At 32.6% G+C, this 19,412-nt stretch overlaps 1 protein-coding gene across 1 annotated transcript in view; it reads right to left on the bottom strand.

Annotated features, from left to right (window-relative positions):
* Positions 1 to 615: 615 nt before the first annotated feature.
* Positions 616 to 19,412, bottom strand: part of ETNK1 (ethanolamine kinase 1) — a 43,918-nt gene continuing 25,121 nt past the window's right edge. The window contains exons 5-8 of the mRNA XM_090272925.1: positions 13,420 to 13,503; positions 11,500 to 11,660; positions 1,938 to 2,011; positions 616 to 1,619 (exon numbers count right to left, since the gene is read on the bottom strand). Of these exons, the coding sequence (XP_090129051.1) occupies positions 1,547 to 1,619; positions 1,938 to 2,011; positions 11,500 to 11,660; positions 13,420 to 13,503 (392 nt within the window). The 3' untranslated portion in view covers positions 616 to 1,546. The remainder of the gene's footprint in view (positions 1,620 to 1,937; positions 2,012 to 11,499; positions 11,661 to 13,419; positions 13,504 to 19,412) is intronic.

The raw sequence follows: 19,412 nt of genomic DNA, 5'->3' as shown, positions 1-19,412 counted from the left end.
CATTTAAAATGGCCTTTAAGTGTTTCTACTTTATTACCTTTAAACATCTTGAGATAATCCAAGTATTTTAAAGCACTTGTTTGAGAATAAGTCATTTGGAATAATACATCAGACTCCCCAGAAGATTTCTCAGAGGATAAATTTGTAGTTGCATATTCTGAATATGCAGATCCATTAAGCCAACTTTGTACATGGGCACTTATGTGACCAAAGTGAAAAGCTTGTCAGACTAATTTTCTAAGTAAAAACAACCATGACTACTCAACTCCACACGGCAGTCTTCAAAACTTGATCCCTACTTATCCCGAAGATCTAACTTCCTTCCACATAATAACTACCATTCTCTCACTCAAAAGCAAAATAAAAAATACACAAAATCAAGAGAAATCAAAACTAACAAAAGTATTTCTGCTTAATTCACATTTTGTTATATCATATTTTGAGTGTATGATATCAATGCCTTAAATGTTGCTTATTTAATTTTATTAACCACCTCAACTTATTTCTCTGAACCTGCATGTATCAAGCAATCATTTGCTCTCATCATAAAGACATGGATGGAGCCAAACTAAAACATGAAACCAAAATGTAGAAATGAATCGTCAGGGGTTAATCTAAATGACATTTTCTTGTTCCCAAGTATGATAAAACATTCTATCTTTGTTTCGAAAATTAGCAATTGTTGTACTAGCTATTATTTAATAACAAATACATAGAACATCTCAGTAAGTAAAACAAAACTTTTGGTTAGAAACAACTTGATACACTAAAATCTTAAAAACAAACTAGTAACTTAAATGACCACACTGAGTACATGAGAACATCACAGAATTCAGATTTTTGGTAACAAAATCATCATATGTATTCAAGGGTTATATAGTAGATATTAATATTTATACAGCCAGACTATGTAGGGAAATGAGAATCTAATTCTAAGGTATATTCCCCAAAAAGAAACAGTTTCCAATATTCAATTTTAAAAGATGTAGCACTACCATAGCTAGTGAATGTATTTCACTCTCCTAAACAGATATTTTTCAATGAACATCCTAAGTTATCTATACCAGTGTCTGGCATTTCAAAATTAAATGATCCATTTCACTTGCAGTGCATCAAGATCAAAAAGTTACAATGAACACTTAGAATATTTAACTAAAATTAACCTTAATAGAGTAAAAACAAAATTTACTCTTGAAACATTTTCATTGCTTACATTTAACAGATGAAATACATGAAAGCAGCCACAGAATCATGTTACATTTATAATAAATAATGCACATATAACAGACTATCAAAAAAATTGAACTGACATCTTTATACCTTTTTGCAGATTTAACAAATTTCTAATCTACCGCATATTGATAGCAGTAGGTATATTTTTGACATCAGTAAGTCTATTTAAAAAATAGATTGGTTGACAGAGGCATAATTTGTAAAGCAAAATAACCAAATTAAATTACAGAATTTTAACAAGTAATTGGCTTTTTGGAATTTCTCAAGAAAAAATTCACAAGCATTGTTCAGCTACTTGAGAATAATCACATCTTTACTCAGGCATTTTCAGTGCAGTAACCTCAGTCTTCATTTTAAAGTATTGGCTAAAACGAACAACTGCATACCTAGTGAGAAAAAAAGAACGACAGAATTAGTCAAAGCTGGAAACTCAATCTTTCCTTTATTTCCACTCACCCTCCCAAACTAATTTAAATTTTTTTTTTAATTTTGAAGAACATATCTTTAGTTTACTGCACCACCTACTGGACACTTTTCTAATATTAAGCATATTTAACAGATTATATCAGATTTCCTCTCACACCAATTAAATGTATACAACCTTTATAACGTTTGATTGAAAATACAATGTCCTCTATGAATTTTAAATGTTAATTCAAAAAAAGTAGAGACAAATACAATGCATACAGTAAAATTAAACTTACCCAAGGAAATCAAACTCAATAGTAGAATATTTGGCTTGAATCAAAGCCCACAGTCCCCAAAAGAAATGAGAAGCCTAAAGATAAAGGCAGAAAAATAAAGAATTATAATAATGCATTTTTCGGTAAAACAAAGAGTTATTTTTTTCCTTTTTTATCAATTTCATAAACAATACTTTCTTGATGTTTTATATAAAATATCTAAAGGTAATATTTAAATGTACAGTTATCTAGGTGGCTGTAAATCATTTTTGTCTACAACAAAATAGGGTGTAATAAACTACTGTCATTTAAAAACAAGAACCCAATTTCTGTAACCTGCTTGTGAAGGCAGAGTTCAGCATCAACACTGAGATGCTGCTGGTTAAATGGTGGTTGGTTTTTTCTTCCCATGTTTCTTTTTTCTTTTTTATTGTTGTGGCCAAGTATTTTTAATGGTAGTAATTGCTAACAGGCTCTCCTATAAAATACATTATCAAAACACGTGGTTTCTTGACATAAAAATATAAACAAATGAAAAACCCAAATAATATATTTAAATATGAAAAATGCTCTAGGGGTGACAAACATCTGAAGACAATTTTTATTGACCCAACAATTCAGCATAACCTACCATAACATAAAGTAACACAACTTTATTTATGTCGAAGAAAAGTGGGTCTTAGGACTTAATGGAGGAAACAGATGACTATGTAATTAGAAGCTGTAAAATAACTCTTGTGTGTGCTTTACAATCACTTTCAGTTCAACAACATGACATGTTAAGATTCTGACAACACTAATAAGGCTTTATTTCCAAAGAAATACTATTACTTTAAAACCTTTTACCCTAAAAAGATCTCTATTTTAAAATGCTGCTGAAAATTATTTGCCCAAATACAAGTGTATTTATTTCAGGCCTCTCAAATTCTATTCCATTAGTTTGTGTATCTGTTTTTCTGCCAGTGCCATATTGTTTTGATTATTTCACTTTGTAGTACAATTTGAAGTCAGCGAGTGTGATACCTATGGCTTTATTTTTTCTAAGAATTGCTTTTGGCTATTCAGGATCTTTTGTGGGTCCATACAAATCTGATTAATTTTTTATTTCATTTCTTTTAAAAAATATCATTGGGCCCTGGCCAGGTAGCTCAGTTGACTGGAGTGACATACCATTCACCAAAAGGTTGTGGGTTCAATCCCCGGTCACGGCATATACCCAGGTTGCGAGTTCAATCCTGGGTTGGGGCACGTATGGAAAGCAACAAGTAAATGTTCCCCGCCCCCCACCTCTCCACCTTCCTCTCTAAAATCAGTAAATGTATTCTTGGGTGAGAATTAATTTTTTTAATTGTCACTGGGATTTTGATGTGGCCTGCATTAAATCTGTGCATGGTTTTGGGTAATAAGGACATTTTAACTATACTGATCCTTCCAATCCATGAACACAAAAGATTTTTCCAGTTCATTGTGCCTTTTTCAATCTCTTTTAATAATGTTTTGTAGTTTAAGGAGCCAAAAATGTAAAATGGAGAAGAAAAAAGCCTCTTTGATAAATGGTGCTGGAAAAATTGGAAAGCCATGCACAAAAGAATGAAACTAGTTTGCCCCATATACAAAAATTAACTCAAAATAGATCAACGACCTAAGTATAAGACCTAAAACAAACTACCTAGAAAAAATACAGAAACTAAACTTGTGGACCTGGTCTTGAGAAGATTTTTATGAATCTGACCGCAAAGGCCAAAGAAGTAAAGGCAAAAATAAATGAATGGGACAATATCAAACTAAAAAGCTTCTGCAGAGCAAAAGAAACAGCCAACAAAACAAAAAAGCAACCAACCAACTAACTGGGAGAAGATATTTGCAAACAGCAGCCCTGAGAAGGGGTTAATATCCAAAGTATATTAAAAACTCATATAACTCAACCCCAAACAACCAACCCAATTAGAAAATGGGTAGAGGACCTGAACAGACACTTCTCCCAAGAAGACATATGAGGGGGAACCCAAAAAATAAACCAGAACTATCTTCTGGAGGGCAGACCCTTTGTAGTACAGGCTTTGCCTACTAGGTTAGTGTTCTAGGAACCTATATGCATCAGTGTACCAGCCAGCATTACTGTGACAGGCTGCGTTTGGCTTCAGTGAATTTTTTTTAAAGACTCCTTCAATGCATTTGCCCGTCTCATGATGGATGATTTATGAGCGCACCTGCCCACACACACCAAAACTATAGTAAGCAACCACCTCACACCTGTCAGAATGGCTATTTTTAACAAGACAAGTAATAATAAGTGTTGGAGAGGTTGTGGAGATAATCTTATTAACAAATGACACCCCAATAAATTTAGTAAAGAGCATGTCACAAATAAAATATTTAAAATATACTATTGCACTTTGTTAAACTAGATCACAGGATGTAGAATTTCCAATTAAATACAAGTATAAAAAAGAATAAACAATCTAATAAAGAGTAAACAGATAAAGTCATATGCATGGGAAACATAATGGTTTAAAAGAAAAGGGCTGGGGGCTCTGGAGTCCAACTGCAAAAATTACTAGCTGTGTGGCTTTGAGCAATTTAACTCCTCTGTACCTTTGTTTCTTCATGTGTAAAATGCAAGTGTGATATTATGCTCTATAATAAGAAATATCTATTCAGTCTTCATCCATTGTTCCTGTCTCACAGCTTCCCAAAATCCTCAGAATTTCCTGAACATATGTGAAATGAGAGGATCTTGTGTTGCAACACTTGGTCTTTTGTTACAGGTTCCTGAATAACTCCAGAGCCACAGAAGTGAAAGGAGTATCTTGTAACTCCTAACAAGCCCTTTTCAATAATACCTGAGTTTATGATAATCCAGAGACTTCTGGAAAGCACCTAAGGATGAGGGCTGGTTGCCAAGGGAACCTACCAAGTGATCAGAAGGTTGAAACTTTCAGCCCCAACCTCCCAACCTTCAGAAGGGAAAAGCGAATGAAGATTGAGTTCAATCATCAATGACCAATGACTTAATGTTGCCTATGTAATAGAGCCTTTGTAGAAAGCCCCAAAAGGAGGGGAGGTTGGAGAGCTTCCAGGATGGTGAACCCAGACACACTGCGAGGCTGGTGCACCTCAAACTCCAAGGGAACAGAAGTTCTTGCACTCAGGACCCTTCTGGACCTTGCCCCACATACTTGTTAATCCAGCTATTCTTATATATCCTTTATATCATCCTTCATAATAAACTGGTAAGCATATGCAAATGTTTCTGAGTCTGTTAGGCACTTTAACAAATTAATCAAACCCAAGGAGGGAGATGTAGAATTTACAGACAGTAGGTAAGAGGCACAGGTAACAACCTAAACTTGTAACTGGCATCGAAGGGAGGAAGGGGGGCAGCAGTAGACACACACAGTCTTGTGGGACTGGACCCTTAACCTGTGGTATCTGGCAGTATCTCCATGTAGATATGGTCAGAATTAAGTTTGTAGGACACCCAGCCAGTCACTGTGTGCTGAGAATCAGAAAATTGCTTGATGGTGTGGAAAAATACATTCAGAGTAGGTAATATTAATCAATAGCATATATACCTGCGGGAGTACCCCATTACACTTGCCTTTTTGACTATGTTAACATTTGCACTGATGGTTCAAAAACAATGGTAGATGAAGCTAATGGTACGTTAACATAAGTCAAGGTAGTGGTACCAAACTAGTATCCTATTCTTCATTACATATTCAAGAGCAAAAAGCCGGTCTCACTAACGAATGTCATTTATGAAGCCTTTAAAATTATTAATTTTATTAAATCTTTACCTGTGTACATGTTATTCTAACATTCTGTGGAATGATATAGAAAGTACATATAAAGCACAGCTACTACAAATTCAAAACAAGAAGACTGTCTCAAGAAGACACTTGAATGACTTGAGCTGTGTGCTCAACTTGCATATAATTTTGCTTAAAAGAACTGACAAACTAGATTTATTGGACTTGGGTATTTGGTAAACATTTCTCAAATACAAAAAAAAAATCCTCTCAAATAGAAGAAAACTTGTCATTCAATAAAAATAACTGACAGTATTTATTGTCAATGATAGACTTCAAGTATTCCACCTACAATATGAAGTTTGGGAAATTTTTATTCGATTCTGTGAGCTTACCAGCTTATTGATACAGTACTTAAAACTTTTCTGATTAAACAGTGGTAATATCAATGAATGTGATTTTTTGATATCCCATAATGAGGTGTTTCAATATTTGGAAGATCAATATAACTCAATCACAATCAGTATTTTCTAAATAACTAATGAATGATGTTAAAATTACAAAATCATAAACGGCTAAAAGAGCCATTCAAAGTGCAAGATAAACCAATGATAATTTTAATGTAATAAAGTACAAAGACAATGGATATATTCAGGTTGCACACTGTAACTAAGAAACTATCACCTGCTGAAATTTGGTGAAGAATCAAAAAGAATATCCACAACTATCTGAAAAGGCAAAAAATTCTTCTCTTTCCAACAACATATGTGTGGTTAAAGAGGACTTCCTTTATATACTTCAACCAAAACAATATATCATAATACATGAAATGTAGAAGCAGATATGAAATTCCGGTGTTTACCAAGCCAGACATTACAGATTTGCAAAAGTGTAAAGTAATGCCATTCTTCACTAAATTTTTTGTTTTAGAAAATTTTTATTTTTCATTTAAAAAGTACTGTTTATGTTAACATTTATTGTTTTTTTAAACATGTGTATTTAATAAATATTTTGAGTGTTTTAATTCCTAGTGTGATAAATAATGATAATTAACTCATATAATCAAAAGCTCACAGAGGTCTTCAAAAATTTTATAAAGTGTGAAGGGGGGGTTTAAACCAAAGTTTGAGAAACACTAGTCTAAATCACCTCAGCATATTTTAAGTGATATAAAAATCAATCTGTGGATGGTTTAATTATCTCTTCCTAGCAGGTTGCCCCTGTAGTTTAAAAGACTGAAATCTGGACATTCTACACCTAAAAACAATATCAAATATACTCTTCCCACCATTTCAAGCAGCACTGGTAATTGTACTTCTCAATTAATTTTCATTCATATTGTAAATATATATATAGTATAAATGTAGGTAATAGCCCATTCGTGGACTATCCCAAAAATGGCAAAGAGAGAATACTCAAGTCCAAATAAAATAACATTCTGTAATTTACTCATACTATTTCCCTCAGATTTGGAAGTTATGGTTATGTAAGTCTATCAAAGGAAAATTTTAATTTGTAGGCTACCAACCTCTGTTGCAAACTAAAATTCAAAGTTTTATATGGTGAACAAATAACTAAAATGAATTCTCAATCTGTTTTTTGAAAACCCCTGTATAACTCTAATGTTTTATTTAGAAATAATCCAAAGTTTATAAACAGTATACCTAAAAACTCCTCAAACCTTAAAAAAAAAAAAAAAAAAAAAAAAACCCATTTATTCCCTATTTGGTTTTATAATGCAAATATGTACCTACTTTTGTTTGCCATGTCCTTAACATTAATTATAGTACACAATAAAAAGTGAAGTCTTTTAATTTTTAGAAGTCTGATCATGCCATAAGCAATAAACATTTACCAAGCATATATTTAAAAGCATCTGTATCTGGTCCTAATGTATGTATATTCTGTCTTCTTCAGGACAAATGATCAAGGAAAGAGGAATCCCAGAGGAAGAAATAGCATCTAAGACATGTCTGTAAAATCAAGAGGAACTGCCACAAGATTCAGGATATTTTAGGTAGGAAGGAATAACCTATACAAGGGCATACAGGCTTGAAATATCATGGAGTGTGCAGAAGAGATGACTGCTACACCAGAAGTGGAATGTGGGAAACGGGGCGGTAAAATGATAAAATTTGTAGATGCAATGTGGATTTTATTTGTAGGTCACAAGGAGCCATAGATTACTGGACTGGCCAAAAAGTCTATGTTGTTTCTGTAAAATAAAAGTCACATTTTTCATTTTACCAATAACTTTTGATTGGATATTCTGAGTACATTGGCTATCTCCCACATGGTATAACGTTGATTGCTCTCAGTTAATGTCTTGATTTGACTGCTGCCAACTTCAATTGGTCTACCTGAACGGGGAGCATCATCCAGCAGGAAATCGCCAGCACAAAACTTTGCAAACTACTTTTGACCCATTTGATCAGTCACAGCTCCTTCTCTATTCACTGCACGAACCTTTATCTCGTTTCACTTGTGTTTTTACCTTTCTTGAAATACTAAAGCACGATATGCCAAAAATGTTGCATATTTTCTTCCATCTTCAATATTAAAATGGCTACACAAAATTCACCAATTTTGATTAAGTTTCTTTTAAATGTATGCGGATTTGACAGCAGTCAAAATACAGTGTAACAAAACTGTTTCGAATGAAGTTAAAAACAACTAAGCACTACTAGAGCCATCTTACAGAAAAAAACAAATGGACTTCTTGGCCAACCCAACAGGAAAGTGACTCATCAGATTCAGTAATTAGATTCTAGTTATTAGAAGGATCACTTTTTAAGTGTACAGGATGAAATAGAGAGAGAAAAAACCTGGAGGCAAAGAGACTATGAAAGGCTAACATAGGTGAGACATTAAGGCCTTAATCTAAGGCCCTAAAATTAAGGAAAAAGAGCTGAAATTAAGATCATTTTAAGAGCCAAGAGAAGCAACTTGGAAATAGAAAAAATGTGAGAATGAAGAAGAGGATGAAAGAAAATTATTCCCTGGCTCAGACAGCAAATGAATGGATGGTATTTTAATTAAATCAAGATAATAGAAGATTAATGGAATAGAAGACAGAGGCATGACATAAAATTCAAGTTTAGACATACTATGGTCAAATACTAATGGGACCTGGGATAGAGATGAGTGGCACTGATCTGGGCAGAGGGAAAAAAACTCAACTTGGGATCATTAACAAAAAGAGTAATAAAGCCATGGGACTACGTCACCCAATGAAAATATATTAACTAAAAGATGGTGAGACCCCAAAATCAGAACACTCAGGAACACTAACATGTAAGAGGGTCAGGAGAAGAGAAAAAAAACGACCTAGGAAAGGAAACAGAGCGGGAAAGCACAAAGAACCAAGAAAAGATGGTATCAAGAAAGTTTATGAAAGACAAAATTCTAAAATCAATATAAGCACTGTCAAATACCATGAACAGATCAAGTTTAACCTGGACTTATCGATTATGTAATTATTGGTAATGCTAACGTGATTTTTTTTTACATAATAGTACGGGAGAAGCTAGATTGCAACAGTCTGAGGAATACATGAAAGATGAAGGAGAGAGGGTTTGCTTTTATTTCACCCTGCCTTTCCAATTAATTATCCAAACACTTGAGATTGTGACAGGCATTTATGTAATGACTGATGGGATAAATTTAAGAGTTGGTAAGAGAGCTAATCCGGCTAGGTTAAAAAGAGCCTCAAAAAAGAAAGGAAGATGCCTCCAAAGGAAAATTCGTAACCTCACTGAAAGGGGATGAGCAAAGGCAAGCATGAGTGTTCTGCTGTATCCTTTCTATTCTTAAGATTGCAAAAGAACGTAACCCACCTCAGAAGAAAAAGGTCAAAAAAAGAAGGGGCAAGAACAGGTGAGAGAGGATCAGCAGAATTTAGATAAAGTAAGAGGAATTCAAACCCAAACTAGCTTAATAAACGAATTTTGATGGCTTCTTAATGAGAAAGAACTCGGAACATAGACTCATTCTGTAAAACTTATGTGAAAACTAAGAATATGTAAATTCTGGGGACATAACAAATGAAAAATAAATATTATTTAAAAGGTATTGAAATTTTATGTCTCTACAAGTGTTCTTTCTTTATCCTTTTTCTATAAGATCTTCTACCGAACATATGACAATTCACAAATGTTTGCTGCACATTTCATAAATATATTCCCTTTTTTAAAAAAACAAACAAGGTTAAGCTTTCTTCCAATTCTAACTTGCTAAGAATTTTAAATAAGGACATGTATTAAATTTCATACAAAAAGAAGCATTTTGTACATTTTATCTGCCCTTCTAAATGATAAGCACTTTGAAGGAATGCACTATCTTTTAGTCTTTTTTTAAGCCTCTGATCTATCAGACCTAGCGTAACAATAAGTTCTGGAAATCTGTTTAATGAAAACCGATAAACAACTTGGTATTCAAACCAGAAGTACTGTTTTTCATACACACACACACACCTCCACAGTATCCAAACAAAAGTGTTAAATATCATCAAAAGTTTACAAGGCAATACAAGTTAGCACCCTAATAGTAAACAGTGGGATTGCTGACTAAGAATTTATAAGCCAACCCATGGGCATGGACTGGGAATGGGGGTGGGATTTCTGGGGGAGGGGTGGTGCTGGGCAGAGGGGAGCAAAGGGGAAAAAACTGGAACTATTGTAACAATATAATCAATAAAATATACTTTTTAAAAAATTTATAAGCCATGTAAACTTTCTGTGGAAACTAATAAGCTCAATGCTTTAGAAATAATTTCTTCAAATAGGTATATGTAAATAATACAGATTATAGTAATAATACTCATTTTAATACAGAAATTGGTTAAATAAAAGTACTAGGTTGATTGTAAAGTTCATTAAATGACCTCATGAAAAATACTGTATTCTCTACTTTGAGATTATGCTCAAATTAAATAAGTAGAAACAGCAGGCATTGTAGGACTAGCTGAAGAGTATGCCATTAAGTTAACAAACAGTTCTACTGCAAACAGGCTCAGAACAGCAGGTAAAGTCCCATTTCAGCACTCTTTTACTTGAGATGTATTCTAAATAGGTCTGGGGAAATGCTGCTCTTAAGATTATGGAAACGATATACATGTGAGACACCAATAACATCTATTTGTAAAGAATATATAGAAAATATTCCCCTTGTCAACTGTACAGAATTATATTAAAACTAAAAATAAGTAACTAAAATAACTTTGACCTAGTATTCAATTTAATTGTGTGACATCCTCTCGGAAAGCTCATTCTTATGTACCGCATAATTCTAAAGATAATTTAAATCAACTAGTTTAAGAAATGGATCTTTAAAAGAATAAGGCATTAACACATGTAAGAAATCAGAAATAACTACTTATCAAAAGAAGGCCAAGAACACAAAATACTGGGTAAGTTTTAAAAATAGATTTCTACTGGTTCTTCCAATACTTTTTACATGTTAACATTAAGATGTAATGATTAATGTATCATGGAAAACCCCATTTCCCATAAATCTGTCCTTGATTATGCTTGTCATAACATAAAGAAAGAGAATACATATATGTAAAAACAGCTTCGCAATTAATCCTAACTCTAACTGGAATTCATTCATTAAACAAATAATTACTGAGCACTTATCATGTGGCCAGGCACTGTTGTTTTAGGGGTTAAAAATGTATTTGTTAATGAAACAAAATCTTTGTCTTCAAAAGTATTACAATGGAAGAATTGTAAATAATCTTACTGTGTCATAAATGGGAAACTTTTATAAGGTGAAAATTTTAAAGATTTTGAAATCCTATGAAGACTTCTGTTGTTTACACTTAAACTTACCAATGCAAACTGATTGACTTGAATGAAGAGTATTTCTACCTCCTTTTCAGTAACTTCAGTTCCAAAGCCCTTATATTCTTTGTAGGCTTCAAGGTAAGAACGCAGCCACTGGCTTTGTAGTTCTCTACCTGGATAGAGACTATAGTCTACATCACTCACACCTAAAGTAAAGAAGAGTGCAATGATGACTTTAAAAACACATTCTCTTATGTATACTTTATTAGTTCTTACCAGCTACATAATTTTCAGGAAAAAAAAAGATAAAACATTTGGCTGAAATACTAGATTTAATCAGCATTTATTAAAATAATGAACCAAACAATCATAATGTGTTACAACTTAAATGTGAATGCACAATACAGTCGATGACCATAATCAATTCTCATTGCTTCAATTTTTCCTCAAAGTATGAAGCTTGAACTGCATCAGAAGCATCAAATCTTCATTTTAATAAACAGCCCAGAAGATTCTTGTGCAGAGTAATATTTAGAGCATTTCCTAAAACTGTAGCTCTAAAATGTTCCTGACCATTACTCACAGAGTAAGAACACATTTTATAATGAAACCGACACGTATATCTGATATTAAGTTTCACAAACCATTATTTACCCTAATTATACCTTTGACTCTGATATTTTCTAGTTCTCTTCTGGTCCTTGCTTTAAAATAAATTACCCCACAAATTTGATTTCATCATCTGCAGTTTGCAAAAATTAACCTAGAAGACAAAGTTCATACTATTTTGCCTACCATTCACAGTTCTCAAGTTGGTTCAAATTTACTTCTCTGGTCTTACCACCTATTTTCCTTCATGAATTTAATCTCCTACAAAAATAAGTACACTCACCAAGTTTTCTTCCTCCTTCCTGCAATACCCTCCTTTCTCTTCTATCTGCACATGCAAATGCTACCTAACTCTCAAATGTTAGCTTAATTTTTTTCTGCATAAAATCATATTTAGGATCAGTAGTTTCCTCTTTTCATGTACACAGCAGTGACTATCCTTAATACTAACACGGTGATATTTCATGACATAAACAGCTGCTTTCCCTTCCTACAGAGATGTGGAAATGTGTACAGTACAAATATAGAGATATGGCATGTATATGATAAGCTTGGTGTAGGGAAATTACTGAATACATGTAAACTGAAACTTTTCAACTTTTTTTCCAGCCTGGTAACCTAAAGTATATGAAAATACATGAATGCATGAATGTATACAAATACAAATCAGCAATGAAAAATTCCTAGTAGGTGTAAACCATCCAGGGGCATTTACTATTCTTTAGTTTTAGAGCATTTCATGTTTCTAAATGTAGTCATAAAATATATTTTAATTTAATTCCACTTACCTTAAAAAAAAAACTAAAACTTTTATACTTTTTGGTAATAATAGATTAATTTTCAAGGGCAAAAAATGACCAGCTTTCCAATTATTCACAGCCAATGACAAAAAAGAAAAAATTCTCAAGCTTTTTAGTTAACCAATATTCCAAAAGTCCAAGTACACAATGGAAATAGCCACAGCTTATAAGTCTAAAAAATTGGTTTCAAGTCATAGTTGTCAGTATTTAACTGTGACCTTGCCAAGTTGCTTCTCTCATCTGTATACTGGGAAAATTACCTAACTTACAAAATTGTGGACAAAAAATAAGGTGAAATGAGATTTGTAAAGCCCCTTGCACTATGTCAGGTCTTAAGAGAAGCCACAACAATTATTTGTTTTCCTTAAGAAATTAAGGAAGACATCTCCTTTGTCCTCTAATAATAAAAAACAAAGAACAAAAGGTCAGGAAAAAGTTATAAAAGTGTTGTTCCTATTCTCAGTTTATCTATTTAAAAAAAAAAAAATTCTAAAATTCTAAAAGTATCTTATCTAAGCTATATATGCTACTCCATTAGTTAAGCCCTGAATATTACCTGCAAATTCATTGAAATGATTTCCAATATCATATGCCAGGTAGTTGTATCCAGAATATTCATAATCAATGAACTGTACATCACCTATGTGAGACACACACACAAAAAAAAGACATAAGAAATCACATATAAAATCAGAAAATCCCTAAGCTATTTGTAATTAAATAGCTTCCAATATTTTGTCTCATCATATGAGCTTGGTTATATGCACTTCTGAGATAAGGCTGTGAATTTTATGGCAATGAGCTTTACAAAATTCAAGTTATAGATTTTGGTCAACAGCTTCTTTATGAACACTAATGTCCACTATAATCAAGAAAAGTCAAAATACTATATAGTCAATTATTCTCCAAGTTCAAACAAAAGCAAAATGTCTCTCACCACATGGGGGCATCAGTTACTTAAAAATTAGTTTAATTAAAAATACATATTATCTTTGGAAATTGTTAATAATCCAAGCAATTTTAACAAAAAATTAATCTATGATACTCCAACAGTAAACAAGCTAATCTACATACATAAACCAAATATAAACTTTGAAAGACCTGAATTCAGTGAATCCTACAGTTATGCTATTAACACTAGCTGATCAACTCAATATCCCTAATTAAAGAGTTTAGTTGCAATCAAACTCTTACATTTTCCTGGAATGCCACGTAACTACGGTTTCCAAGAGCATGCCCAAGCAGCATTAAAGTGGTTGTTTTATCTTTTCTTTTTTTTTTTTTTTTAAAGTAAAGGCACACCGAGTGCTATAGAGGATTTTGGCTCAACAAACATGTTCTTTTTTTTTTTTAAGTGAGATAAGGAAAAAAGTTGAATCAAAATGGGTCACTGTCTGTATAAGGTATCAAAAATTCAAAAGTTTACAAAAGCCAACAGTTTAAATGAATACATAAGCAGGGATGACTGTAAGAACAGTTTTTAAGCTACAATTGTGAAAACGAACAGCATATGCCTAGTTACACTGTCTTTTAAAGATAGATCATACTAAGGTAGCAAAACAAACTCCTAGTCTTATATACGTTGGCAAGTCCCTCCAAAAAACCGTTTGAACTATAATGTCTTGTTACAGATATATATGTTTAATTTGGGGATTATGTTAATCATATTCAAACTCAGAAGAAAAATTTATGCCAAAAAAGTCACAGCAAATGAAGTATTTCACATAAAAGCAAAATTTTAATGTAAATGTATTCAATATATAATTCTAAACTTGTATAATAGTCAAGTCCAGAGTAAAGCAAGTGAGAATCATCAAAGTATCAAACCCAGTTATCAAAATCTAAATGCATACTGACAAATATAAGATTTTAAAATATTAGCAACTACAATAAATCACTGCAATTCTAATATCCCAAGTATTACAGTCTTGAATTCACACACACAAAAAAACATCCCATGGAATGTCTTAAAGTTAACCAAATCACTGTACTAAATTGCAGAATGAAAAGTCAGAATGTTTTTAATTTTTTTCTAGATACCATTGAGAATAAGAGGGTGAAGATCACCATCATGATAAAACACTTTGCAGCCATGAAAAAAAACTCACTTTTAAAAATTATTTAATAACCAGAAGGATTACAAATGTTATACAAAAGATACCAAATAGTAAATGCAGTAATCCAAGTTATTAAAATATTATGCCTAAAGAGAGGAAAAAAACAAATACAGAAGGGGAAAAAAGATGACTGGAAATAAACCAAAACAAAATATTTCAATTGGTTTCATTACCAGTGACAGACAAGTGACCTTTTTTTCCTTGTATTTTAAGTCCTTTACAATAAACATTACTTTAGGAGGAAAAAAATGGTAAGTTTAAAAAGATTAAGATGAATTTTCTAAACAAAACTATAAATAGATAAAAGACTAAAAAAAATGACTTGGGAGATACCTATCCCACTTGGTAGGTCGGTCATCAAGAAATCAGGATTCAAAATCTACCAAGTTGCACAACTGAACTAACCAGTTTTAATATAAAAATGTTTTAATTGCAGCTGTTGATTATTTTATCCCTTTAAACATAAATTCTTGTAAAGCTCATATTAACTGTTACATGCCAATGAAAATACACAGCCCACTCCTGAAGATTACTTTTGCCACAAGTTCAATTTCAGTCTTCAAAATTATATTCAGAATTTGGCAAATACAGTTAAAATGGCAGACAAAACATGCCTGCTTGTAAATACAATTCAAATAAATCATAGGTCATTCATTTTAACAAAAGTTAAAACCCATTTCAGTATGAATGTCTTAGCAATGACTTTTTACAGTAGCATTAATTCATTAAAACTAGACTTTATTTTTAAATGCTATGTCGAATTTATAAATAATGAGTTTTAAAAATAAGAAAATGAAGCTAAGAAGATACAGATGAGGCTGTTACCAGGCTCCGTGCATGTGAACAAGTGATGCGACAAACCTCCAGTCAGTGCGTTTAAGAAGCACGGGGTGCGCCGCCACTTGGCAGCAGCAATGGCATACCTAATCTGTAGCAGATGAAGAAAATTTGGCAAACTCACATTTCACAAGACACAAAGCTTAAAAGGAAAAACTTTTTTAAAATCTGCATTAACTATTCTTTTTCAAACTTTTGCAAAGAAAGTGGAACTCAACCTTAAATTTAATCTTCTGCAACAAAGTAAAAGATAAGATGCCTTCTTCCCTTATTTTGGGTGCCAGAAAAATCAAATTACTACAAAACGCTTTCTCGAAACAGAAAAGGATACTAAACTTTTTTCTTCTGTAAATTTAACTTGTGACTTCTAGAATTGCCAGTTATTTAGAGGAGCGCCGATATCATTATTAATAATTAATAGGTTATATGGTGTGATTACCTTATTAATTCTTTAAGACATTTTTAATTAGGATTTCAAGGTGGAAAAAATGAGAAAACTCCTTAAAATTTTATACAAAATGTTATATGTATGTACATTTTCTGAGGGGATTTTCAATTCTCCAAATTCTCAAGAGATCCTTGACCTCTACAAAACAAAGTAGTGCTTTAAAGGCTAAGACTATGTATTATTGATCTTCATATAATTAGCACACTGACTACCACACAATAGGTAAAGCCTAAGATTACTGAGTAAATATATTCTGAATTTCCAAAAGCTACATTTTTCTTTTTATTATTGCATTTCTTGCATGCCTTCACAGTAATAAAATCCACACATTAAGTTAAATAAATTGTTCAAATAAATCCCAGTAGAACTGAAAATAAATCAGCCAATTTTTAAAGTACTTTTAAAAAAACATATTAACTAAGACTATGGGTCACAGAACATTCATTTGGATTCCTTTATTTTGCTGCTGTTAAGGAGAAAGGAATAAAGATAAAAAGTAAATAACCAATATAAGATCCTGAAAATCTTTCCAACTTACTCTACTTTCTCTGTAGTTTTAGGTAAAGGAGAAAGAGAACATCAATATAACCATGATTCACACTACTGCGAGCAAAATGCTTTCTCTCTTACACAGGAAAAAGGAATATTCTGCTCTGGGAAACTGTCCCCTATTCTTCACTCTGCTGTCCAATAGGAGCCTTCACCATAGCACTCATCATTCTGAAGGTAAATATATATATTGCATGATTGGACCCCTCCACTACATGGCATATGGCCTCCTGGAAGGGAAGTAGGTCCCTTCCATCTTGTCATACAATCCACAGAGTAATACCTAGCACACAGGAAGTATGAAAATGCGAGTGAAACAAATGAAGGTTTTTCCGAGAACGTTGAGACATGATAACACATTTAAATGGGGTGTGAGAGGAATAAGCATGAAGTGAAAAAGAACAAAGTGGCATTTTTGACATTCATATTAGAGTACACGAGTAAACATACAGTGGGACTGAATGTATGCACTCAAAAAAACCATTAAACTAACTATTTTAGGTAGCTCTTTTTACAGTCCTTTTTAAGTTTTTTATTACCTGATTTAGGGATATTTTATTTTACGCCAACTATGATCTGAAATACAAGTTAAAACAAGGTTTAACTATCCTTCATAAAAATTCAACCTTGGAAAATATAGGTTACCAAATACAAAAATTTATACTTATTAAAGATTTTAAATAAATACAACCAACAAAAAACAAAACAAAAAAAGCAAACCTCTCATAAGTTATTAAAATGTCAGTAAAACCACCTCAATGATGCCTTTTCACAAATAATAAAATAATAACAGAGTGGGTAAGATTTAGAGCCAACCAAGGGACAGCGAATAGTGACTCACCCCCTTTCTATATACGCTGTGCAAACTGTAAGGAAAAACCTGGTTTATGCTGTAATCCCAGAAAAATCTTTTTCTTCCAGTTACTTGCATTTCCTTAAATAGCAATAACTCAGCTTCTTGTATTTTGCAGGCATAGACGGTAATCAATGGTTGCCATTACTGAAACTTCAAGCTATATATTAATCTTTACATGAACTTTTATGAAGAAATGGGGAAGGAGAAAAAACGAAACAGCCTCCAATAAACAATGGAAGGGCATCAAGACATGAGACAACAATCTAAAAAATTTTGGCAATTACTTCTAACGTGTAAGCAGCTAAAGGATTAATTGAAATTAAAATATTAGATTTGAAATAAGGCAATAAGCAGCATTACAAGTTCTACTTAGTATAAATTCCTTTTTAAACTAATTATTAATTTAAAAGATGACTGGTAAGTCATATCCTACAGTTAAGAAGCAAGAAGCACTGCCTTTGGTTTTCTTATTACATAACAAATTCTATCACCATATCATTAAATATTATTTTCTTACCTTTTTAAGATGTCATGTCTCTAAAGGCGAAAAATGGGCTGCTGTTCAAAAACCACCTAAATTCTGGGACTAAGTTTTAAAAAATCTTCACAACTACCATCAACTTCAGAAAGGAAGCTCACTCTTCTCCCATCTCCTAAGTCCTGTCAACTGACATAGTGAGAAGAGGCAGTGGCAGTATTTCTTCCTGTGATGTCTACCTTTCCTGTAACATTCACAGGTGAAAATGCCTATAAACGGTAGGGTGCTCACAATCTTCATGTGTGTGCCTTTATGAATATGCACTCATATATACACACAGACATGTATGTATTTTTAAACTTTAATCATTTGAGGTACAGTTACGATATTCTGTAAGTTGCAGTTAAAAGCAAACTGAATTGGCATTTCATACCTATGAGTCACGATTTCCCTAGTTATGGGACATAGTTAACCTTCTGGCTTACAGTAACCATTCTCACTTTTTCAGAATCAGATACATTTTGTAAAATGCACCCTAGAAACAAAATACAAGAGTTAGCAAACTATGTATGCTGAGGCCAAATCAAGCCAGCCCACTGCCTGTTTTTGTACATAAAGTTTTTCTGGAACACAGCCACACATATTTATGTATTATCTATGGCTTCGTTTGGGCTACAACACAAAGTTACACAGTTGCAACAGAGACTACAATATGGAATGCAAGACCTAAAACAGCTTGCCAACCCCTATTACAGTATAAATAGCTGCAACTGAAAGCTGCCAGGTACCTGTTCCAGTGCTATATACTTAGTAAGCATGACAAAGTCTTTGTCAGGAACCATCCATCTGAAGTAGATATTATCTAAGTAGAAAATAAAGCAAACTAAAGTTCTAGACTATCAACAATGTAAGTACTGCTGGGCACTCTATTAAACATGCAGATTCCTAAGCCCATCTTTAGAAATTCTTGTTGATTCAGTCTTGAATATTTTGTCCAGTTATCTAGGTGATTCTGGTACAGAATCAAATATAAACAATTATTAAAAAATAAAATGGCTTTTCTAATACCACTTATTTCCATATATGATTGGGCAGAAATCTGAACCAAAGTGTGCTTAGTTCCAAAAATCTATTCTCTGGCTTCTCCTAGTTATAACTAAATTTAAATATATCTGCTTTTAAGAGCTAATGTAAATTTTTTTTTATTTAGTTACAAACAAAATCCAAGTTCTTATGGTTGAAAAATAGATGCAGGAATGTCAAA

Source organism: Furipterus horrens, unplaced genomic scaffold (genome assembly GCF_987537825.1).
Source record: "Furipterus horrens unplaced genomic scaffold, mFurHor1.1.pri manual_scaffold_4, whole genome shotgun sequence".
Lineage (NCBI taxonomy): Eukaryota > Metazoa > Chordata > Mammalia > Chiroptera > Furipteridae > Furipterus > Furipterus horrens.
This window is presented reverse-complemented; position numbering and strand designations above follow the sequence as displayed.